At 42.8% G+C, this 25,980-nt stretch overlaps 1 protein-coding gene across 2 annotated transcripts in view; it reads right to left on the reverse strand.

Moving 5' to 3' along the window:
• Window positions 1–25,980, reverse strand: part of LOC139641481 (polypeptide N-acetylgalactosaminyltransferase 10-like) — a 96,307-nt gene that overhangs the window by 35,738 nt on the left and 34,589 nt on the right. For both annotated transcript variants that reach the window (XM_071515894.1, XM_071515893.1), the window contains exon 4: window positions 24,112–24,278. In XM_071515894.1, coding sequence (XP_071371995.1) covers window positions 24,112–24,278 — 167 coding nt within the window. The remainder of the gene's footprint in view (window positions 1–24,111; window positions 24,279–25,980) is intronic.

Raw genomic sequence — 25,980 nt, forward strand, 5'->3', positions numbered from 1 at the left:
TATGCACTGTCCCTGTCAAATAAAGTAATAAAGTAAAGTAAGACTGATTGGTATTGGTAAACACAACCAAAATGACACAGGTTCAATCGTCACAACAGCTTCGAACCCCACATCTTGTCCACCAACAGCCATGTAGTGTGTCTTTAGCTCTTTATCAATATGCGTTCTTGTGTCCTCCATGACGCTAACCATCGAAGCACGATTCCAAAACAAATAACAAAAGGACAGAGGATGGATAAAGATCCTGGAAGTTTACTTGGGCAGCTGATGGAGACTTGACTGACAACAACTAATTGAAAGCCCCGAGATTTGCGCTGCAGTCTACAGTACAGAGCCGGGTAAAACAGCTGGGAAGTTGAACAGCTGTGTGTCTTAATTAATCACGTGTGTGACATGAAGCACACAGTCCATCTCAAACTGTAAGGAAGCGTCTCTGTTCACTTTCATGAGAAGATCGTTCTCTCCAAAACGGCTCGGGAGGAAGTTTCTCCACAAGGTCTCCAGTGTCTTCTCTGCCTTGTTGGATCTGAAAGCTTTTGAGCAAGAGACTGAAACCTCTGTCTGCTCTCTCACTCTGAACAGCAGCTTCAGCTAAATGCCTGCATGCCGACTGCCTGAGGAAATACACTCAGCAAACTCTGTGTATCCTCTTTTTAAAGCACTAAACAGAACACATTTTTTTATGCATTAGCATTTAACTAATAACATGTTACTGTTGTCTCGCGTTGCCACTATGCTGCGGCAGGAAGAGAGGAATCGTAGAGTGAGTGGATAGAGGAATAAGGTGCAGTGTGTGTGTGTGTGTGTGTGTGTGTGTGTGTGTTCAAAGCACTATGAAATTGCTTTGAATTAAATTGAGAGCAGAGATTCAGCACAGAATGGAGAGCAATTACTAGAGGGCTGGGTTCTTTTGAAAATGTTTTTGTTGTTTTTCTTTAGTTCAGGAATGATGTAACACGAATCTTGTATATCTCACTGATGTAATTGTTACTGATAAAAGAGCATAATTTATTTTCATGGGGGTACGAAGTAGCAGTAGTTTTTTACTGCAAACTAAACACAGTTCCAAGATTCTAGCACAGTTTTGGGGAATAGGGAATTGAAGAGAATGAAGAATCTTAAATTTGTCCACCCCAACTCGTCTTTACCATCATCTTTTTTTTAATTAAAACTCTTAATCGTGTTTCAATTACGAGGAGGAGAGAAAGGGGAAGGAGTGGGGCAATGGTAGGGTGAGAGAGCACAAGAATGAAGGGAAAGAGTTTAGGGAAAAAGGGAAAAAAAAAAGCCCAAATTTGGGGGGAAAAGGCCCACACAATGAGATCTTCAAATGTTAAACACCAGGTCTCCTAAGCTAAAACAAGCACACACACACACACACACACATTACAGGCAAACACACATATACATAACCAGTCCAGCTTAATATAGCAAGCAACTCCGTTCATCCTATTCTACATATGCAGAGAGGTGTTCAAACCCTCACTAACACATTCTCTTACAACAGGAGCAAAAAAACATGATCAAACGAAAACTAAACCATTAACTGTTACCATCAAACAGGACATCTGCCACTGCCACATGCTCCACCACTGAAACGTTTCCCTCAAGGCCGTCACATCATAAAACGCCTTCACCCATGCAGAGGAAAAAGTTTATTTTCACTTACTTTTCTGCACTCTGTGATTATTTATTTATTTATTTTTTAATCTTTACCGCAGTCATTAGACAGAATGTTACCCTGAAGAGAACGAGTCCAACTATGAGGAGTGAAAAAGGAATTTAAATCGGCCTGCTCCAAACATTTGCGGTTATAAACGTTTTTGCTAAAAAATCAGCAGTTCTTCACAAATTGCAAGGGATTATGAATCTATTTCACCACACAAAATTCCTCATGAGGGAATTACAAATCCGGGAATTTTAAAAAAAATCACTACAATTTTACGGCAATAAAAAAATCTGTTCAAATCCCTCATCAGCAAGCAAATTATTGCTACAGTATAAGAGGCTTAAACACTTTATTATTATTTAAGTATGTTATATAAGTGCTGGTTATTATTAAAGTATTGGTATCCAGACAGCTTCATTTGCCAATACGAGTATGACCAAACGTTCAGATCACAAGTCATTTCCCATGAGATTCGGCAACATAGAGACATCCTGTACTACATGTGCGCGCCCAACACACACACACACACTACAAATCGAAGTTGGAAGAAGAAGGTGACTTCAACTCATTTCATGCTGCAATGACGCAATGAAGCGTCAACTAATCAAAATAGTGAGAAAGTTGCTCCATCCCCCTTTTCCTGAAGGTGCTCTCAGCTCTTGATCCAATTTACATAATATAAGGGATTTATAGGGCAAAATGTCTTATCTCCAAAATGTGAAAAACAGCAGGAGATATGCTAAGATAATACAGGAACAATATTCAGTTATTCTATTACATATACTTTATTATTTAATTCATCATTTATTCCAGTTTTCATGAAACGTTTGCCTATTATTTCACATGAAACTAGAAATAACCGCCTCGCAGTTGTATGCCTCTGCCAATAAACTTTGTTTTATCATTGCAAGGACAGTCTTTATTTATTGAACATATATAATTAATGTGATTATTAGGTCAACTTTTGGTGGATTTTGGTGTCTGCAAAAGTAAGTGACAGCACTTCCACCGTTTTTGTAGACTGACCCAAGATCGTTTTCTCAGCTACAGTGGTAAGCAAAACATTATGATGTCACAGTGAATTTGACCTTTGAACTTTTGGATATAGACATTTGTGTGAAATTTTGTCATAATTAACATATGAATTCTTGAGTTATGGCCAAAAACGTCTTTTGTGAGGTAACAGTGACCTTTGACCTTTGACCACCAAAATCTAATCAGTTCATCTTTGAGTCCAAGTGGACGTTTGTGCCAAGAAGAAATTCCCTCCAGGCGTTCCTGAGATATCGCGTTCATGAGAATGGGACGGACGTGAGGTCACAGTGACCTTGACCTTTGACCTTTGACCACCAAATTCTAATCAGTTCATCTTTGAGTCCAAGTGGACGTTTGTGCCAAGAAGAAATTCCCTAAAGGCGTTCCTGAGATATCACGTTCATGAGAATGGGACGGACGGACGGACGGACAACCTGAAAACATAATGCCTCCAGCCACAGCTGTCACCGGCGTGGAGGCATTATAAAAAACTAACATTAAAAATATATTATGGAGCTTATTTTATGGTACACAAGCTCGTGACGACATTGATGACGTCCACAGGTGCTTGAGCGCCGCTTGTAGGGAGACAGAGAGCTGGATCGTCACCATCAGGAACTCTCCACCTCACCGTGTTCCTACAGGTCAGCAAAATGCCCAAGTTGGCCTGTCCAAACAAGAAAATTCAATACATGCACTTAGCGGGAAGTAAAAGAAAGAGAGAAAGCGAGAAAGTAAGGACAGAAAATAAAAGAAAGTATCAAATCAATCAAAGAAAAGGTTATACATTCACATTTTTCCCCATCTCCGAACTTTCCTCAGAGCCGCCTTCAAAGAAATCAATCCTCTGCTAAATAGAGCTTGTAAATCTTTCTGCTCCGACATCCAAGTCAGTTCTGAGAGGTCAATAAAAAAAAATGACAGAGACTCAGAGCCATGTTTCATTCTCTGTCTGTCTGCTGTCACTCTGTTTCCACTGTGTTTCCAGACCTCAATCATCACCAACCATCACCATTATTTGGTGTTAACAGGTGGAGTCTTTAAAGTAGTTTAACTCTCTCCAATCATGCATACACACAAATCCACGCCAACCCTCCACCGGAGCACCTGTAAAGTTCATCGCACTTGGAGTTGAGTCCCGACACTGAATGACATGTGAAGCTGGTTCTGTGTTGAATAGATGTGTTGACAGAAGAAGCCCCGCTATTCAGATCTAATCACAAGAGAACAGACTACTGGGAGTTGTTCTCTCTTCTGCTGTGAAGGTCACTGACGGAGTGGAGGAGAAAGACGAAGCCATCGTCTGCCCAGCAGCAGCTGGGAATGAATTCTCCACTTACAGATTCCCATTAAGGCCGGGGAATAATGGATTAAGGAGACTTTCTGGTTAAAACCTCCATCACTTTACGCGTCTCCCCTTTTTCAATTATAAATGTAATGTGACATGTAATGACATCTACCAGTTTCTCCTCTTCCTTTCTTTTCTCTTCCTCTTTATCTCTCCCCAGCTACCTATCAATCTACCAATCTATCCATCAGCTTATTGGCAATTCATTATACTTCAGACAGGCAATGGCAGCCGTCTAATCCCAAACATCGCCCTTCCTCCCTCTCTCCTCCCCACATTTGATTTCAGCCCAAACAGCCTCAAGATGTCACTGCAATTAACCCTCCTCCTCCCCCCTCTGGGGTACCCGCAGACCCCAGAGCTATACTTTTTGTCATATCTCACAGGTGCTTTATTCTATCAATTCCAATTTTTCCTGACTTTGTCAATCAATTTGTTCCTAATGACTTCATATCATTGTTTTCTGTTTCTCTTTTAATTAGTGCTTTTTAAAAATACCAATGTATCGGGGTCCTGGTGGGCCCCGGTCAAAAGCACCCAATTCCGCCTATGCAGTTTTAATAGATGGAACTATTTACTGAGTTCATGTTTGCCATGGGTCCTAATTTAAAGTCTCACACACTATCAGGGGGGTAGGGGCACTCTGTCAGTCATTTTGAAGGAGACAGACACAGATGCAGCAGACAGAAAGTCAGAAATACAATACATAATTTAATTTAATTAACTGTAACTTTCCTAAAATAATAATAATCTGTTGTTTTTTTTCAGATGACATTATTTACATAACTAATAATGTTTTGAGAAGAAATAAATGTAGCTATGATGGTTGTTTCTTACAGTAGTTTATTCTTGGGGTCCCCAGGGACCCCAGTGGGTAGTCCTTGTATGTTAAATATGTTGGTAGGATGAGGGTTAATTTGCATTTACCTGCATCTTGATTGGAGGAAATCTTGACCATAGTACCATATGGCACAAAGCGACTGGTCAAGGTTCTGATATGATATGCCTTGCTCTGCCTTGAATACATACAGGATAGATACAGTATATGTGAAAAATATATACTCACAAGGTTGATTTCATTGTCAAAATCTAATTTATGTATCAGACACGGACCACTCCATGTCTGAGTTTATCGTACAGTGCAGCAACATCTTGATGCTGTTCAGACCCATGCGCGACACAAACAAACAAATCAGTTCATATTCAGATACAGTATATTGATTATGTGTTAATGTTAAAACTGGCATTCTATCAGTGGAATTCCAATCATAAGACCAGTGGGGGTTTCATCTTGAAAAATAAGCTAAAGTTGGCAAGGCCTGAAAAAAATGGGACTATTATTTGCAGAATGCAGGCAGGAAAGCCAGACATTAATAAAATAGCAGCTCTGCCTGTCGTCCTTAATGGTTGCAGGTCTTACAAATGGGCCGGTGTGGCTGAGGAACCCTCCAACAGCCACTAATTGGATTCTGAATATCAGAGGAGAGGAGGGAGGAAAGGCAACGGCCCTTTCAAATTAAAATTTTACAGGCTTAACTGTAGCTGCTAAAGTGACGGACAAAATGTGCTTATCCCCATACTGCCTTGTTCCCTTCCTTAATCTTCCTTTGCTTTCATTCATTCCCTCCTTCCTTCCTTCCCTACATCCTCCCTCCTTCCTTCCTGCCACTCAGCCCTTCCTTCTGTGTTGATGCTGCTTGGCAGCAGTTCTGTCTTTGGCCACTGGGATCTGTGGGGAGGCAGGTCTGATCCAAACCGACAGCTGGATCGCTGAAGACAGGAGGACCAGCCAACAAACCTGGAGCCAGGTTCTCCAATCTGTCTCTCTGCCTTCTGCAGATTTAGCTTTCTCTACTTCCTACCTTCTTCTCTCCTCTTCCTCCCTCTCTGTGTTTTTAGTGTTGAGTCTGTTTGGTGACAGCCCATCTCCCCGAGTCAAACAGCATCAAATCCCATCACTCGCCCAGACAAGCTAAACTAGCCAGGCCAACCCAGACCTGACAAGACCAGACCAGACCAGACCAGACTAGACAAAACAATAAGCCAACCAATGCCAACTAGACCAGCAGTAATCAGGAGAGAACAGCACTGTCAAAGTGTCAGACAGGCCTCTGCTGGTAATAATTCATAAAGGTCAAAGAGAATTGGCCAGGCCACATTTGTGAGACACCTGAGGGCCATGATTCACAGGACTGATCGTTTTATGTGCAGTTTGGGTCATTTTGAGGTAAAATAATAAAATGATGGGAGTGGACTGGGTGGTTCTGGCTCAAATTAGCTAAAGTTACATGTGATAAAGCAGTGACTAAGAACCGCTGTGTGAAAGTAATCATAGAAGGCTTAGCTTCAAAACTAAGGATGGATTTATTTATCAAATTATATTATTGTCACTTTGTAATGACATTTTTAAATTGTTGTTAACATTCTAGCAAGCCAATGCCATCGCTGGAAAGATTTTTGGCTCAGAAATAAACATAATTCTGCACAGTCAGATTTTTTTTTCCCAGTATTGAATCCTGAACCCCACATTGCGTATCAAATCATATCGTGAGATGAACATATTGTCCCATCCCTATTTGTTACCCGCTCTAGGCAGAGCAACAGGCTGTGGGTCTGCTCCTGGAACAGGAGCTGAGGAGCTCCATGGGTTTGGTGCCACACTGAGAAGAAAGGGCAAGCTGTCGCCTCCATATCGTGCTGCAATAAATCAGCCCATTAAGAACTGACCGTTAGGAGATTGATTCAAGCTAATTTAAACCTTCGGCCCACACGGGGTGATTCTCATATCACCTTCTTAATGACAGGCGCTGAGATTAAACAATGAACATTTGCATTGCATGTACAGCGCGTGCGAGTGAGGAGAGGGAAGAGGGAAAGGTTACCACGTCTAATTATGAATGGTTAATTTGACCTGAATAAATTGGAATACGGCTCCTCTGGTTTACTGAAAATCGGCGGGGCCATAAATCACGCTAATGAGAGCAGGCTGACGTCGGCAAACACATTAGTCATTATTAGAATCCGGAGCCCAGGACATGATTGGGGGCTGAGACTATCATCGACGCCTGGGTCACCCCCGTGCACCAAACAACCTCGTGTCCACTGCCCTCTATCTGTTCCTGCTTTGGAAACGGATCACATCTTCCCTTAAACTGCGCCATTAATTAAAATTATAATCACAACCAGAAAAATTAAGGAAAGAAGCAAAAGACAGGAGGAGTGAAGCGTGCAGCAGCAGTGCTTTGGCTGTGATCTAGTTCACTAGGCTCCTGATATGACAATAAAAATAAATGGAACTTTGTCACACAGGGACAACGTGCTACACCAAGAACAAACATTCAATAAAAAACATATGAAATGAAATTCTACTGATCAAATTCATTGTCGATATTTATGTAGTTTTTTCTTATTCTTATTCTATTTTGTATGCAAGATGAAAACTCTTCAAATGTGCTCTCTGTCACACTAACAAGCCGCCAATGGCAAAAACACAAACACTAATGGAAAAAGGTTCCTGGCTCTCCTCTTCCGCCTCTCCGTCTTATTTTGGAACAAGGCTCCACTTTACTCCGCTCCACATGCAGTAGATCAGTGTAATACTTCAAAGGCCCCGCAAAGTGTAAGAGTAAATAGCGCTGATGTGATCTACCGTTTCCTCGACATCTGGAATAAACACACTGACCTTTCAGAAACAGCGCTACTTATACACTGTGACAAATTTAGGATCAAACACAGGATAGAAAACTTCAAACTACGCTGACGTATTTTATTTTGGTTCAGAAACTGGCTGCATAAACTTCTATACATGCAGTATACCCACACATACCTCAACCCCACTGCAGTATTTATTTTTTTTTTCTCCAGATTTCCAATTCAATTAGCCTCAAATTACAGTGGATCCAATATGGCAGCCTGAGCTTCTCCTTCCAAGGTGGTGGATTACTTCCCAGACTCCTTGGCACAGCACCAGAGACTGGAGCTGCTAATTTATTCCTCCAACAAAATATTCCAGTGGCCTTGTGAACTCCATCACACTCCCTCCCTTTCCGCCCCGCGCCAGCCTGGGATGATGTGAAGTTGCTTTTTTTTTTTTTTTTTGCAGCCGTCATTAAAAAAAAAGGCTGTTGAGGGAGCGTCTATGATGATATAAGCCAGTCTGGGGGGATTTTACCACGCCCCCTCCCCCCCCCACACATACACACACACACACAGCTTAAATAGCTACCGAGGCTACGACAAGAGATATATTACAGATGTGAGCTTTGCAGTCACACTGTAAAATGATGAAAGCAGCATTTTGATAAGCAAGAGGGGACAATTTCATCTCTCTGCCTTCAAGGACTCCATCTTACATCCATTCTAACTGCTTTCAGCTGTGTCCTTGCTGTTGCTGGTGTTATCTGTTGTGCTGTTTGCTGACTCTGGGTCTTTACGTGTGTCCGTCCAGCTTATGTCTGCGCTAATGTCTTGTTCATCATGACTCACGGTTTTTATTGTGTTTTTTTGTTGCCCTCTGTCTTCTTGTCTGGTCTCCCTGTTCCTTTCACCCAACGCCCCATAAAGAGGTGTTTTGCCTCTTTATGCCAGGCCGTCACTATAAATAAAGCCCATTACCATGCGTCTGGTATCCAGATTGTGTCTAGATCTGATGTGGCTAGATTATATTTGCACCGTGAAATCAGATTTCTCTTTCCCTCGCCAAAATGTTGGCTAGATTGTCACTTTCTCTAATAAAATGTATGTCCTTAAAATGTGACAGTAAACACCTCATCTCATTTGTTCCCCATCCACAAGTACCTTCACAATCCATTTTTGCCAAGGACGTTTCTCCCTGAGCTGCCGGCCTGGTTGGATTTGTGCAAAAAAGTTTATTTTTGCTTACATAGCTCCTGTATGTGGACTGGAGACATGCTGCATTTACACTTTGTTATAAATGGTGGTTTGGATGATCAGATTCAGACTCAATTCGTGTTGAATTTACACCTGGATTTTTTTGTGTTTTTTGGCGCTATCCGATTACAATCCGATCAGCCAGCATGCAAGTTAATGTCAGGTGGAAAGGGCGTCTAAGAATGTGTTGTTATTCGACTACAATTTGACTTAAAAAGAAGAGGAAGAAGAGAAGAAGGGTAGGGGAGGAAGGGGTAAGATAGAGGAGAGGCGAGGAGGAGGAAGGAGGAGAAGGAGGCAGAAATGACTGCATGTAGACGGAGGGGGGGGCTGCAAGGTAAACTAACAACAACAACAGAGATGGATGGCCAAAGGGAGTCACAGTTAGTCACTGTTAACACGGCGCTGCCTCTGTTGTGTTCACTAAATCTCTGCTGCAAACCTCGTTCTGTCGGGCGACTCTTTCTTAGCGCCGCTGTTAAAAAACCCCCGTGGGGATTGTTAGTCCTTGAGAGAGTCATTGTTAGAGTCTAAACACTCACACACTCAATCTCGCCTGTGAGCCTCGATCTGTTCGGCTCAATTCTTCTCACAGACATCGGCCGCCGCCTTCTGTTGAGACCGAGCTGAAAAAAGGACGAGGAAGAAGAGGGAGAATAGAAAAGAAGTAGGAGTAGAAAAAAAACGGTCGTTCAAGTTGGCATCTTTTTGCTCTTTGTCCTGCGCATGCTGTCGATTGTTCCACGTCCCAGTCGTCAATAGTTTTTCGGCCGGTCCGTTCTTTTTACGAGTCTGGTCTATTTTTGCCGGATCCGCTTGCGTCTGACAAGCGTGAAAATGCACTTTGATTGAGTTGTATGCATCACCCGCAAGTCAATAAACGTCTCGATCAAACAAAAATCTGGTGGACATTGGGCTTTATATGGTACGCGCTCTAATCGGTGAGCTACTGGGGCGCCCACCATCCAAATTTCTGAGAAAAAAACAAACAAAAAAAAATCATCATCATCTTTTGTGTTTTCAAAATGTAATCTAGTATTCCTCAAGATCCTCATTTTTATTTTATTTATTGTTTAACTTGTAGCTGTTCATTTCTTTTACTCTTAGATTTCGTTGCCAACAAGAATGCATAATGGGAGGTAAAATGTGCCTTTCAGTGGCGTCCCCCTTCATGTTAAATGGGAAGAAAGTCACTCTGTGTTTCTGTACCACAGACGGAGAAGACAGAAGAACAGACGGAGACGGAGATGGAAGACCTGGAAGACACCAAGAAGGAATCTGAACACAAACACTTTTTTATTTTGCAATAAACGGTGCTTGTTTCCCCGTGCTTAGTCATTTGTGTTGACTAAGTTATTTATATTATTATGTGCTCGTTATGTAGCACTGATCGCTACATGTAAATAATGGAGGGTCTAGCCTGATAATGAGACTACTTAGGTGTAGCTCATTCACACTAATTATTATGATAATTCATGCCGTGGCCTCCAGTGACATCGCCGTTCAACAGATTACAATGCCTTTTGTGAGAAAATGATTGACAAAAAGATTACAAGGTCTTTGCTTCTTCTGAGAAGCGCTGGTAATCTGCTGCTCTACACTGTATTACTTTATATTAGTTATTGTGCTGTTGTCTGTAAACGGTTGTACTCATGCCTGCTAGTGTCACCATGCTCAGCATGTACTTCATGTCTGCCCTGACTGGAATATTAACTCTATTGTCCATAATTTTTATGAACGATAGGCGTTCACAGGCGTTTTTTCACTGCATTATTAATTTAACAAACAAAATCATGCACATAAATACTATGATCTACTAAGACTCCTCTATACTGGCAATTTTATGTATGCAAAGTAGCCGAAACGGGGCAATACTAGCTACTAGTGGAAGGTGTATGCAGGAAAGATGGGAGTCCAATCCTTCTCTAGCAGTAAGGGAACACCCAACTCGCTCATCGGTTATCGGCATAGGAACGCACTACAGTCTGCAGTCAGACCCTTCTCGTTATCACTGCTCATGCTAACTACCCAGCTCTTCTTCTATTTATTCCAAACAAGCAGAAAATGTGAAACGCATCACTTCCTGTGCAGCAGAGGATTTTTCCCAGGATAAGAAGCTACCAGACACCGGATGTTTAGAACAGACAATGGAGAAGCTTTCATCAACTGGATATACAGTAGGTTGAATCACTGCAGTGGAATATATATATCAGTACTGGACAGTAGCACAGCAGACAGTTATTTATACAAAAATGTCACTGATTATTACTTAAAAACCCTTTAAGCACCATATGACCGACAAACAACCTTCGTGGGTAGAATTCACATTTACATTTTGGGCGTGTAACTGCTGCTGTTACTGAGAGTGACTTGGGATGAGTGTGCAGGCGGGGGTTTAATGTTCTGCTCAAGGGCATTTTGAGACACATGGCTGTTAATGCACTGGGCTTTTTCATAGGATTCAACCTGTGGGGCATTAGGCCTCCCTCCAGCATCCTTTCAGCAGTTAGGTTTGCTTCATTTAGAAATTCCCCGGGGTTTGATGCTTTGGTAATCTTCCAAATCCTAGCAGTGGATGTCACAGCTTTGTTTCAGAGGAACAGTCATCAGAGTTTTTCATAAATTACACACACACACACACACACACACACACAGAGTATCAGTTTAGGAACACTTCCTCACCACCAAACCTGTTGAGATAATCGAGTTTGTTCATTTTCTAAATACAATTTCCTTCCAACAGCAGAACGTGTCTATGAAAGATGCATGAGCTGAAAAATTAAGAAAAGACGGAAGATGTTAGAGAAAAAGAAGAAAAAATACAAGAACAAGGACACGGAAGAAAAAGAAGAGGTGAGAATAAGGGGGGAGAAGAGGAACAAAAAGAAGGGAAAGAATCGAAAAGGGAGAAGGAAAAGAGGAAGAAGACAAAGGAGGAGTAGATAAGGAAGCGAGAAAAGGCAGAGGAGGAGAAGAAAGAGGAGGAGGAAGATACGAAACTCCAACATCAGCGCTCCCTTCCTCTTCCTCCTATCCCGCCACCTCCCTGCTCTCTCCTCCTCCACCATTTGTCCCGTCTTTCCCCCCTCTTTTCCCTCCATTAGTGGAACAGAAAATGGGCTTCTGCTCTCCAGGGAAGACTATTAAAACATAATAACACGTCTTTACCCCCCAAAACCGCTTATTTGCCATTTCTCCCATTATCTCTCATTGCCTACATTTCTTTCCAACTCTGCCTTCCTCTCCCTTTCTCTTCTGCCTGCATGCTGCATAATGCTTAACTCGCTGATGGTGATGATGACGCCGATGTTAACAATGCCCCAATTAAGCTGGCATGATATCAGTTATTTCCACTATTACAGATGCTAATGAAGCTCCTTGGGGAACAGCTCCAGTTCTCAAATTAAACTCCAATTAAAGAGAAATAATAATAATAACCACTTCATGGAAACGAGACAAAACAAAGGGAATGACTCGTTTCTGTGCAGTCATGAAGCGTTCAGGGGACCAAATAATTTTAGGTTTTGTCGGGAAGAAAGAGGCAGCGACATTACAACCTTTGATTTGGCTGTCAGTCTTCCAACATGGTGACGTGTCCCTCGTAACCACTCTTCAGATCCTCTGTGACAGGCTTTGATTAGGACAAATCTCTCGCTCTCCCTTTCTCTCTCTCCATCTCTCACTCTTTCCCCGTGAGCCGATGCGACGCCCGGACGGTTAGAGGTGCTAACGAAGCCCGATTCCCCGGGGAACAGCTCTCGTCCCCAGAATAAACTTCAATTAAAAACAGAGGAAAAAAACAAACACTTGCTACACTAAAGCTGCTGAGACAGAGAGAACACAGCGCCTCCTGCCCCACGGCCCTAAAAACACAGCTTTTATTACAAAGACAAAACGAGTTAACGGAGTGATAAAACCAGCAAGCGGCGTGAGAGTGAGGCAGAGCAGAGCAGAGGGGAAAGGGAAAATCCACCCTAAAACAATTACACACTGTTGAAAGGAGGTACCTATGGGCCTACCTGCACAGACGTGTCTAGATGATCGATGGTAAGGAGAGAAAATTATTTATTTTATCTATCATTTATTTAACCAGGATAGTCGCGTTGAGATTTGCATCTCTTTTTCAAGAGCCTCGGCCAAGAAAGGCAGGATACAGAGAGTTTCATATAACACAATACAACATAAAAAAAAAATTATCAAGAAGAAAACACAAAAATAAAGATGCAATAATAAGCTTCAACACATCAGTTTTGATCTTTAAACTGATCAATTCTGAGTTCAGTTTAGCTTCAAATCTTTTTGTAACAGATTCCAAGAAAACGGAGCAGCATAGCTGAAGGCATGTTTTCCAAATCCAGTTCTTAATATTGGGAACATGATATGAAATCTAATTTTGTGATCTCAGACTGTAGCGTCCACCTCTGGGTTGATAAAGCGGCGTTCTCGTTAATCTAACCTTGGAAGCGTCAAGGGAAGCTGGGAAGGCAGAGCGAGCCAAGACTCCCTGCAGTGAGAGCGAGGGAGGTGCATCCTCCCCGCATGGCCAACGGAAATTCAATTACAGCCTAATGAAGAGTGAGACAAACCACATAAGCCTCCCCCCTACCCCCGCCACCCCTACCCCCCACCCTCCACACACACCTCACCATCACTACCCCCACCTCGTCCTCCCTCCCTCCTCTCGCCAAGCTAAACCTCATCATTACCTGCATCAAGGCAAAAATCAGACCAAACTGGTTTCATCGAGACCGTCTCTGTCTCCATCTCTCTCTCTCTCTTCCTCATCCATTAGCTCCATCTCTCTCCTCTTGTTCTTTTCATTCTGTCCATCTCACCCTCTCTTCTCTCCCGCCTCCTTTTCTCTTTATCGAGCCTGGGAACTGTTTACTCTGTCTTCTTTTAGCGGCGCGTTAAGATGTTTACGGCCCCGTAGCACAGAGTGAACGTGATGTATCTGCAGGGGGTAAACAGGGCTGCCGATCAATACCAATGACTCAACGGTTACTTCTTCTACTTTTCTGAGATTTTTGGCTTTCCAACACTTTCCAGCCCGTACTCTGTTTTGGAAACACTATGAATCAATGATAAAAGTCGTAAATGTATTCATGCCCGTTTAAGGCATCCACCTCCATTTCTCTTCTGCCGGCCGCTCTCTCTCTTTCTCTCTCTCCCTCCATGCCCCCTCTTTCTCACCACCCCCCACCCCAATCTCTCTAAATGTTTGTTTCATTCGTCTTGATTGCTCCAATTTCTCGCTCCGTAACTAAATTTATCCCTCTCCTCCATTTATCGCATGTCTCCTCATTGCACTGAGTTTCATTCCAAAACAAGACATCCACCATTAAAACAACAAACATTTTTGACAATGGAATCATCTATATCTTTTTTTTTCTAAATATCAGTGATGAATTTCAGGGAACAATATTACTCTCATAATGACATTCAGTGTTCTCGAATAAATCATTTTTTTTCCCCTCCCTCCATCTTTGTCATGCAGATGGTGATGCTGCTGCTGGTGATAACATGGTTCAAAAGTAGCTGGAGCCTGCTGACAGCAGCTTTCTAAAGCAGGCGAATGCAACGAGAACATTAATAAAAAACCGCCCTGAAAATAACTCCGGGGAAGTTTACTCCCGTGGCCATGGAAGCTAATCGAGATGCCGCAGCGAAGCTAACGGTTAGTGTGTTAGCGTGAACCCGACAGCAAGAGGAGGCTGAGGTGTCCGCTGTCCAGCAGATCCAGCAGAACCGCCTCAGGATAACCGCCTCAGGATAGCAATATTTGAATTATGAAATATTTTGATGACCTGGGTTCAAGTCGAGCAAGCATCCGGCAGGCATCCGCCTTGCTGAAGTGTCCTTGAGCAAGACTCTGAATTCCTACCAGCTCCAGCAGCCGGGACCTGCCGCTCTGCCGCTCTGACCTCATTGGAGGGGGGGCAAGGAAAAACAGTATTTCCTCTTGGGGCTCAACAGATCAACACAAAAAAAAATATCTAAAAAGTTTATCAAACAGACAAAAAACTGACAAAAGCATCCTTACTTTTGTCAGTTTGTTTGGAAGTGGGGCGTCCTGGTGGCTCAGTGCTCTAAGGCAGAGGTTTTGCTCCATCCCTGTTTGTTAAGATTTTTTTTGGGGGGGCATTTTCTGCTTTATTGGACAGTCAAGTGTAGAGAGGCAGGAAAGGTGGGATGAAAGAAGGGGGATGACATGCGACAAAGATCCTGGGCCAGATTCCAACCCAGGATGTTTTGTCTACATGGTACGCGCCTTAGACCGCTGAGCCATCAGGACGTCCCGCTCCAGCCCGGTTCTTGTGCACGTGATCCAATTAAGGGCTAGACATTTTCATGACACCTTAATTGGATCAGGTAGAATAAAGCTGGAGCAAAAACCTCAGGACTGGTTTGAGAAACACTGGTCTAAGGTGCGTACCATGTAAGCACCTGGCTTTGAATCCAGCTGAGGACCTTTTGTCGCGTGTCATCCCCCCCCCCCACACACCCTTTCCCGATTTTTCCTATCTCTCTCCACTTAATAGAGGGGGAAATCGTCTAATAAAGGCAAAAATAACTTTAAAAAAGTAAGGAGAAAGCAAGAGGTGTCAGAGGAAGAGATGGATGGAAGGATGGATGGATTAAGGGCAGGGTACAGGCAGCAACAGGAGGGTTTGTGGGCAGAGACGCCTGACGTATTGCAGACGGTCATTGTAATTGATCCCATCAGGCACCGGAGAGCGAGTGAGTAATTGGACGATCAATGTGCCAATGACAGTTTTCCATCACGGAGTAGCTGATAGTGCAGTGAGCCACAGCGGTCCTGCTGAGAAGCACCGGCTCCGTCACACACTGCCGTTAACCATGATGGACACACTGGGGCTACAGAGGAACTGAAGACATTTGGTCTAAAATGACAATAGGTAGTTTAACACTTTCACCGAATGGGTCCTCGGTATTTTAGAGATCTTTAATATAGCTCTGTTGTCGGGTGAAAACCTCGTACCTCCAAAATGTCATCTTTTCAGGAACTAAAAAGCCTCGGTTTTAGCTTGACAACCAGCCATTTTTCAGTTTATCCAATGTGGGTTCTGAAAGGTTTTCATAAGCCAAAGGATCACAGAACTTTCTCAACACACAGACGACCGTGTAATCTTTCAGTTTAAGTTAAACATGAAAATCACTAAATCAGAAAAAAAGGAAATGACTGGTTGCTCTAAATTGTCAAACTAGGATCAAAAATGTGTTGCGTGCTCTTGGAAAACGGGGAAAAAAAGAGTGCTACAAACAAAAGGACAATCCAGGCACTCCAGGAAGGAAATATTTAAAAAGCCTTTATTGTAGTGGCTAAATCATTAAAAAAGCCAACATGTTTCGACCACTGTAGGTCTTCTTCAGGGCTTTAAACACAGACAACACGGGTGTGGCCTCACCTATATAATAGCAACAGCCAATGGGAGGCAGTCACATGACCCAGATAGTTACATGACAGGTGAAACAAATTGAAAATGATGAAAAAAAAGAAAAAAAAATTAAAACAAATCACTAAATCAGAGTTACAAGGTTTTCACGTGACAATGATGATATTTCCAGTCTCTCCTAGGCACCGCAGCCATTCTAAGTAGGCCTATTTGTTAAATTCCACCAGCAGCACACCTGATTCAACTTAATGAGGTATTGATTGGGTATTTATTGAGCATGCCAAGACGCATCAAAGCTGTGATAAAGAATCAGGGTTACTCCACCAAAAATACTGATTGTTGCAGCCTTCCTAAGCAAAGACAATGTTATTTTTATGAATCACTCATGGGTATAAACTTGTTTAGCGTTATTTAATGTATAATAAGATTGTGTATTTTTGGTATTTTGACCGGTTGCCATTTTCTAAAAGTTAATGTTCTGAATGAGAATGTTTCTGTTTGAAATCACAATCATACATGGTCAAAAGTTAATAAAAGATTATCAATGTGATGTTCAATACATTCCAGGAGTTACGCTGTGATTAAGTGTTTTTCCCTCAACCTGCCTCGTCTACTACATTTCCCAGAATTCCGTTCCACAACCCCCAGAGAACGAGCCTGAACTTGTTGCATTCAGTTGTGGGTTATAGGTGTAGATGGACAGAGTGATAGGGATAGCATAGAAGGAGCAAGAGAGCAGTTGAGAGGTTCCAGTTGAGACAAAGTGAGTCTCGCCCCTTACTCAAAACTCAACCTGTCTTGATGCTGCATTGCATTCTGGTCTCTCTCCTGCTCCTGCGGGTGGAGAAACTGGTCTCTCTCCTCTTCTGCGATGGATTTCTCCCTGTATGATTGCTGAACGTCTCTTGGTGCAAAATGGCGGCTCTAGAAAGAAGAAGCCCTCGCTCTTTGCTTCTGAGGGACTGACACCAAAACCTGACGTTTACCGTTGATGTTTTAGATAGCTGAAACATTTTCTGCTTTCAAACTCCATTATTGCTGCTGGAAATATCTGGATGTGACATAACACTGTCAACATTTGGTCAGTTATCTACTAGAATAAGAAAAATACACAGCCACGAGACAATGAGCCCAAAAATCTAAGGTACATAACCAATAGCTGTTATTTTAACGGCGGTTAAGAGTTTTAGTTTGGATTTTTCCTTCCTTCTACTGGGGGTGGGGTTGGATTTTCCCACACTGTGGTATGAGAGAAGGAGATACAAACAACTCAAGGCTCAAGATAAAATACATTTGTGAAAGAGCAGAGTCACTGCTGACATCAATATATATATATATAATAAACTATGTAATAAAACAATCTATATTTAATTAAATCCATTAAGAAAGAACGAAAGAATTAAAACATGAATGAACAAAAGAAAGAGACACACAAACAAACAAACAAACAAGTGAACAAATAACTAAGTGAATAAAGGAATATAAGACCCAAGATAAGGTATTGACATATACACATACACACACACACACACACACACACAGTCAAAATGTGATAGGATAGGAGTTAGAAAAGAAGAGAAGAAAAGACAATAAGTGATGTGAAGAAAAAAAAGAGGAAACGAGAAAAAATACAAAAGACAAGATAAGAAAAGAGACACCAAGGGAAGAGAAGGGAAAAGAGGAACAGGGAAGAGAAGAAGAAAAATCAAGAGAAAGAGGAGAAGAGCACAGGAAAGAAAAGAGGAGAGAATAAGAGAAAAGAAGACAAGAGATGTCAAGAAAAAGAAAACGAGAAGAGAAGAGCAAACGCAAATCAAGAAGAGAAGAGAAAAGAAACGAGAAAAGAGAAGAGCAAAGGAGAACAGGAGAAGAGAAAAGAGAAGAGGCCCAACATGGATGGCGGTGTCATGGCTGGTGTGAGGGAGAGGAGGCCGATTTAGCTCAAATTTGCTATAGCTTAAAAGGAGTTGGAGATGGAGATGGAAGAGAAGAGAAGAGAAGAGAAGAGAAGAGAAGAGAAATGGTAGACAGTTGAGAGACTAACCCTAGCCAGCTCAAACTAGACAATCAGCGATCTAAAACATCAGTGGTAAGCTTCAGGTTTTGGTGTCAGTCCCTCAGAATCAAAGAGCGAGGGCTTCTTTCCAGAGCCGCCATTTTGCACCGAGAGACGTTCAACAATCATACAGGGAGAAATCCATCGTAGAAGAGGAGAGAGACCAATTTCTCCACCCACAGGAGCAGGAGAGAGACCAGAATGCAATGCAGCCAGAGCTTGTATCTTTGTGAACCCATTGTTGCAGTGGGTCCATACAAATGCATACAAATGCTCTCTTCATGGATTTTTTGTAACTTGAACAGCCAGGCGCAATGAACAAATGCAGATGATACAGTATACAGTATGCAGATGGGAAATAAATATACTGTGACCACTGCTCTGCTCATGGAGAAGCAAAACTTCCCCCTTCATGCACCGATACCACATCTATCTTGCATTAGTACTGCAGACAAATATCTTCAACGTTATACAAAAGAAGCAAATGACTTTAGTATTTTCAACAAAATGATGTCACCCAACCAACTGGTTCCCAGTCTAGCTTCCAGTTCCTTTTAACTTCTGACGGCTCAAACAACAGGGAGGACTCGCACATCCAAACTCTTTCTGCAGGTACAGCGGAGAACCGGTCAAGACTTGAGTGATAAACAAACTCCAGCAAATGAAATCAGAGCAAAACTTGGGATTTTTCTGAGCGATTCGAGTCGTCATGGCAGGGTGGGAAACAGCCTGATCACACTTTGCTCTTCTGTTCTTTGTGTTTCTCAAAGGACTAAACACAGAAAACACTGTTCCCCCTTATTCATGAGTTCACACTTGTTTTCAAATTGATGATGTCATGAAAAACCCTTTGCCTCCAACTTATCAGACTCAGCACATTAATCCAGGAAAAAGCTTCACCTCAAAAGAAAAAAAAAAAAGTCCTGCAACTAACCAGAGTGACTTTCCTGTGACTTCCTGAAGCGGAAGAGAGAAAAGTTTTGTTTTTTTGCTTCAATCACATATAAAGTCAACCGGAGCAGAGTTAGACCGGGGTGTGCAGAGAAATGAATATAAATGATCAGGCGTTCCTTTGAATCACATATGAATAGTTGTATTAATTATAATAAAAAATAAAAAAAAATAAGGGGAGACGAGGTTGTTCCTGTAATGCTGTTCCGCAGCATGGCTATAATTACATGACATAGAAACTGGGAACTAATTAGCACCTCACAGGAGAAAACCGCACTCCGAAAAAGCATCTCATCAATTGTTTATTTTCCTCATGTCGTCCACGAGCTACCAAACCAAAACAGTGTACATTAATATAACAGGACATCAGTATTACTGCAGGCGAGCTGGCTGCTATCAAGCTGAGAGACGCTAATCAGAGTCAGAGAGAGTGACTGGGAGGGTTTCCTGCTCCAGTGGGCGGAGGGGACCTTCGAGAGAGAAGTGTGTGTGTGTGTGTGTGTGTGTGTAAAGGGCGTATGTACTTAAGAAAGTGGTTTGCTGGTTTTTGCGCAACCCCACCCTTTAACACCATGTGTCCTTTTGTGACTGCAACGATTTGAAGCTGAGCAAAGAAGCCCCAGTCACAGCGAGGCATACACACACACACACACACACACACACACACACACACACAAAAGCAGCATATTCACCTTCAAACCCCAGCAAAAACATCCTTTCATATCCTCCGCTCTTTTGTGTGCATACATTTAAGTGCATTATTTAATACCTCGGGAAATGGAAATGTGAACAGGAAATTATGCGTCACACGGCGGCTCTGAACCACACTTTCATGATGAATCTTTTCTCCCCTCCTCCTCTTAAATCCCAGCGATAATATTGCACTTGTCCCCTGATTTATTATGTAAGGGTTCAAAGCTGTGCATCGGCTCCATAGTTCAAACTGATTAAGCCGCCGCCTGTGTGGGAATATCAATCCGCACAGAAACCGTTCTGGATTATTCTCTCCGACGCTGCAACACCAGCAGGGTCAGAAAATGCCTTTAAAATGAGCTCCATTATCTCCATTAGTTTGTTTTCTGGTTTCATTTCTTACTGTCTTGTTTATTCACAAGAGATGGGAAAGGAAATGGAAATGTCTGAAAAAAGCAGAAAAGCACGTGATAATCTCACTAAAATGTATCTGTTCTCATTTCTTAATTAACTCATTCCTTACTTACTTACTATCTGTTCATAAGTTACTGCCGTTTTTAGTTCCAAACATGATTAACATAATTTTCATGTTGCTTGTAAATAGTTTCAGTCTCATTTTCTGTACTCGTTTATGCCATTTTGGATATATTCTCATTTGGTACCACTCTGGATACATTAGCGATCCAACAGTGTACCAGAAGTGTTGCTTGACTTATCCATCATCTTCAAGACACTGGGGCAGATCCTGGACACAATGGAGGGACTACATTTCCCAGCATGCCTGGGGAGAGGAGCTGGAAGAAGTTGCTGGGGGAGAAAGCTGCTCTGCTTGCCTTCTTGCCATCGCGAGTCTGACACAGTTAAGCGGCAAGAAAATGGATGGATGCGCAGGAAAGCACATTACAAAGTAAAATTAAGTGTGTCTTGTCACTGCGGGTTTACGCAGCAGTTCATCATTTTAACTGTCTTTGTATTTTGTCAAGCACACAAAAGACGAAAGACGAGCGGGGTCGGGTCATTTCATAATGACAGAACGAGGGAGAGAGTGTGACCGTATTGTCAGCCTGCTGCTTTGAAAAATTTGGATGATTTACGACACTAAGTCAAATTTTGTGGCCACGGTGCTGCTATTTTGCCTGAGAATTGTTACGTATTGCCAATTAGCCTGGAAGGGTACATATTAATCATTTAACAACGTGGTTCAGTTCCAAGGGAAAGTCAATTACTCGCTGGGAAAGTGTGTTTTAAAAAAGGCCTGAGAGCTGTGGGAGGACTCTAAGAAAACGACACGTTTCATCTCGCAAAAAGATGAAGATCTTGCCGGAAAGACAGAAGAGATCAACTTTACTGACAGGAGAAAGTTTCTTCTCTTAACTCTTTCTTTTCATTTTGAGCTATCAGAATACCCAAAGAATGGTATGGCAAGTATTTGACTGAGAGACAAAATATAGATATAAATATGGTTGGTTCTACTATTTAACATTCAAGAACAATAAAATGTATGAAACTTCTATAATGGCTACCGCAGTATACACTATTTATGCAGGATAGATGCATGAAGAGGCACGTCTTTCTTATCTAATGTCGTAATTTATCTTGCGTAAAGCACTCTGAATTGCCTTTGTGGACGAAATGTGCTATAAATAACCTTGCCTTGACTTTACTAGTGTAAATAATTTGCTGTAAAATCAGTGTCACTTTTCACTTTCAATTTTTTGTCAAAGTTAACAAGTGTGTGGGTTTGATTCCCCTCCATCAGTCCTGAAACAAACCAGTGAACCAGTGAACCAGTGAACCACTGAACCACTGAAACACTGAACCACTGAACCACTGAAACACTGAACCACTGAACCAGTGAAACACTGAAGCAGTGAAACACTGAACCAGTGAAACACTGAACCACTGAACCAGTGAACCACTGAACCAGTGAACCACTGAAACACTGAACCAGTGAAACACTGAACCAGTGAAACACTGAACCACTGAACCACTGAACCACTGAAACACTGAACCAGTGAAACACTGAACCAGTGAAACACTGAACCAGTGAAACACTGAACCACTGAAACACTGAACCAGTGAAACACTGAACCAGTGAAACACTGAACCAGTGAAACACTGAAACACTGAACCACTGAACCACTGAAACACTGAACCACTGAAACACTGAACCAGTGAAACACTGAAACACTGAACCAGTGAAACACTGAAACACTGAACCAGTGAAACACTGAACCACTGAACCAGTGAAACACTGAACCAGTGAAACACTGAAACACTGAACCAGTGAAACACTGAACCAGTGAAACACTGAACCACTGAAACACTGAACCAGTGAAACACTGAACCAGTGAAACACTGAAACACTGAACCAGTGAAACACTGAACCAGTGAAACACTGAACCACTGAACCAGTGAAACACTGAACCAGTGAAACACTGAAACACTGAACCACTGAAACACTGAACCAGTGAAACACTGAAACACTGAACCAGTGAAACACTGAAACACTGAACCAGTGAAACACTGAACCAGTGAAACACTGAACCACTGAACCAGTGAAACACTGAACCAGTGAAACACTGAAACACTGAACCACTGAAACACTGAACCAGTGAACCAGTGAAACACTGAACCAGTGAAACACTGAAACACTGAACCAGTGAAACACTGAACCAGTGAAACACTGAAACACTGAACCACTGAAACACTGAACCAGTGAAACACTGAAACACTGAACCAGTGAAACACTGAAACACTGAACCAGTGAAACACTGAACCACTGAAACACTGAACCAGTGAAACACTGAACCAGTGAAACACTGAAACACTGAACCAGTGAAACACTGAACCAGTGAAACACTGAAACACTGAACCAGTGAAACACTGAACCACTGAACCACTGAAACACTGAACCAGTGAAACACTGAACCAGTGAAACACTGAAACACTGAACCAGTGAAACACTGAACCAGTGAAACACTGAACCCTGAACCAGTGAACCACTGAAACACTGAACCACTGAACCTCTGACTCTAAGTGCATTTCATTACTGTGGAGACGAGAGGCAAACACATCCGTCAGCGAGGAACTGTGATAGTGAGGACTAATTAACTAGGAATTAAACACTTGCTTAAGAGAGCTAGTGAGGACAGAGGGACAAACACACACACACACAACACACACACACAATTAATGACGAAAATTAAATACTTGCTGAAGAGGGCTAGGACGCAGGCAGACACACACACGTACATGTACACTAGGATTTGACCAATATGGGGTTTTCAGGGCCGGTACTATACAAATATTTTTGTACTAAAGCTGCCCATAGTCAGTATTTTCAATATCTACATTTTTTTTCCATTTTCATGCCAAAAAAATGACATTTCACTGCAGGTTTTTTCATCATATCAGAGGTGGATGACCCTGACCAATATTTGTGCTTAATAAAAGACCAACATCGGCCTGACCCTAGTACGTGTACACACACACACACACACACACACACACACACACACACGCTCAGCAGAGTCTGCTGCTCTCTGCTCTTGTTAATGAATGTCCGACTGGACCGGTGAGATACACTCCTGAACTAATGACTTACTTCTGGGTGGCTGTGGGTGTGTTTGAGAGCGCGCGCATGTGTGTGTGTAGGTGCGTGCATCTTTGTGTCTCAGAGTATGGTGTGCATGTGCGTGCATGTGTGTGTGTGTGTGTGTGTGTGTTTGCTTGTGACATACAAAAGACAGTGTGTGTCTAGAGATCAAATTTGGGCCGTAGCAGAATCACTGTTACCGGGTGGCTCATTATTTGTGCAACACATTCACAAACACTCACAAACAAATGACTCAATGGTCTGGGGATGTGTGTGTGTGTGTGTGTGTGTGTGTGTGTGTGTGTGTGTGTTGTGAGAGAGAAAGATAGTGCCATTCCAGTTAAAGTCTAAATTCTTGCTAGTGAGTCAGCACTGAATGTAGATATGTGCTCGCATATCTGTGTAAGTGTGTGTGCCCCTGTGTGTGTGTGTGTGTGTGTGTGTCCTCTGTACCTTTGTCGCTGTAGTCGTCCACCAGGATGACCTCAGCGATGAGCTGCGGTGGCGAGCGGTTCAGCACGCTGTGGACGGTCCTCAGCAGAGACGACCAGCCCTCGTTATGGAACGGGATGATGATGCTGGTGTTGGGCAGCCTCTCCGCATACAGCTTCTGTTTACAGCTACACACACAAAAAAAAAAAAAAACACAGAACTTACAGCTGCACTTGGCATGATATTTTTATGTAAAAATCCACCCATCTTGTCAGCCTAAATCACAGAGTGAGGCTGCAACAGAGAAGAGCGTCCCATCCCTGCTAATTGGGATGCCTTCCAAACCCCAGTGGATAAACTCCAAAACACACAATGTTGCTTTTGGTAATTCCTGAAAACATTTTGGAGGTATGGTAGGTATAAGGTTTTCATCCAACAGCAAGGCATTTTCGGCATTTGGATCAGCAGGATTAGAAGCAATCAGATAAAATGACAATCTTTCTTTTTGTGTATCCCTGCAACCGCTGCTAACCCGCTCTCCTAACATTCCTCGACAGCACTCAATAAGCAGACTGTTTGTTTTGGGTGGCAGAAAACTTTTGCAGCTTATTATGTGCGTGATGGGGTTTGAGTTGAAAACCGGTGTTTGTCTACGTTCATGTCATGTAGAGACCGACAGTGGGAGGCAGTCGGAGTCAGACTCGACAGTGGAAAGGCCGCCTGTGTGTATTCTCGCACATTCGGTTCGCCCACGCTTGTTAGTGTTGAGCTGCACCGTGCACAGTGTGGCCCAAAGCAGAAAACCTCCACCGCCAAAAACCTCTCTCTCACCAGCACACCAGAAACGAAACGTGTCAGGAGCAGATCTGGGCCCCGGCTGCCTCCGAGGCACACCGACAACATGCCAATCACCCGGAGGCAGAGGCTCCGAACGGGACGGAGCGGAGGACATCGATTGGCTGCTGGGGAGAGCGGGTGCGTCCGTCTGATTGGTGAGAGTGACGGGCGTCTTGACAGCCGGGTGTCACCGTGTCACATCATCTGTCCTCAATGGGCCCAGACCTCCGACAGCTTTCATTCACTGTTACCCACCGTCATCCCTCACTCACTGATGGAAGAAAATGATGGGGAGAGAGAGAGACAGAGAGAGAGAGACAGGCTGGGAGAAAGGGAGATAACTACTGTCTTTATAGATTCCTCAGGGAGAGAGAGAGAGAGAGAGAGAGAGAGAGAGAGAGAGAGAGAGAGAGAGAGAGAGAGAGAGAGAGAGAGAGAGATGAGCAAGCTGGCAGGTGGTAAGCTTCATTGCATCTTATTAAAAGAGCCACACATTATCCAGGTTAGAGCAGCTGAGAGACCTGCGATCCCACTGGGTTGCAGGGAGCATCAATGGGCCACTTAACAGCGAGAAGAAGAAAAGAAAAGAGGGCGAGAGAGAAAGGAGTGGCTAAAGAAGGAAGAGACAGAAGAAGAAATGAAGAGAGACGGGCAGGTAGCTCGGGGCCGGGAGGTGATGGAGGGAGGAAATCAGGCAGAAAAAGAGGAATGGAGGGAGAGGGAGAAGCAAGACACGAGGCTCTGGTAAGAAGAGGGGGAACTGACAGGGAAGGGAAGAAGGTAACGACATGAAAATTTGATAGTATCGATTATCTTGGCCAAAATTATCTTAATATAAGATATTATCTCGAAAATTACTGATAAGATGAAAACCTTAAAAACAGCACTGTGATATGCTTCAATTACTTACAAAAGAATTTATCATATCAATCATCATATCAATTCATGTAAAATATTTGAGCAGCAGGTGTAACTGGTGTCACTGCTTCACTGACTTCACATTTACGCTAGAGATAGGGCTGGGCGATAATTGTTGATGTTATGGTGATTTTG

Source organism: Centroberyx affinis, unplaced genomic scaffold (assembly GCF_046629955.1).
Source record: "Centroberyx affinis isolate AG114_WGS23_722 - 3 ecotype Tasmania unplaced genomic scaffold, CSIRO-AGI_Caff_v1 ptg000377l_1, whole genome shotgun sequence".
NCBI lineage: Eukaryota > Metazoa > Chordata > Actinopteri > Beryciformes > Berycidae > Centroberyx > Centroberyx affinis.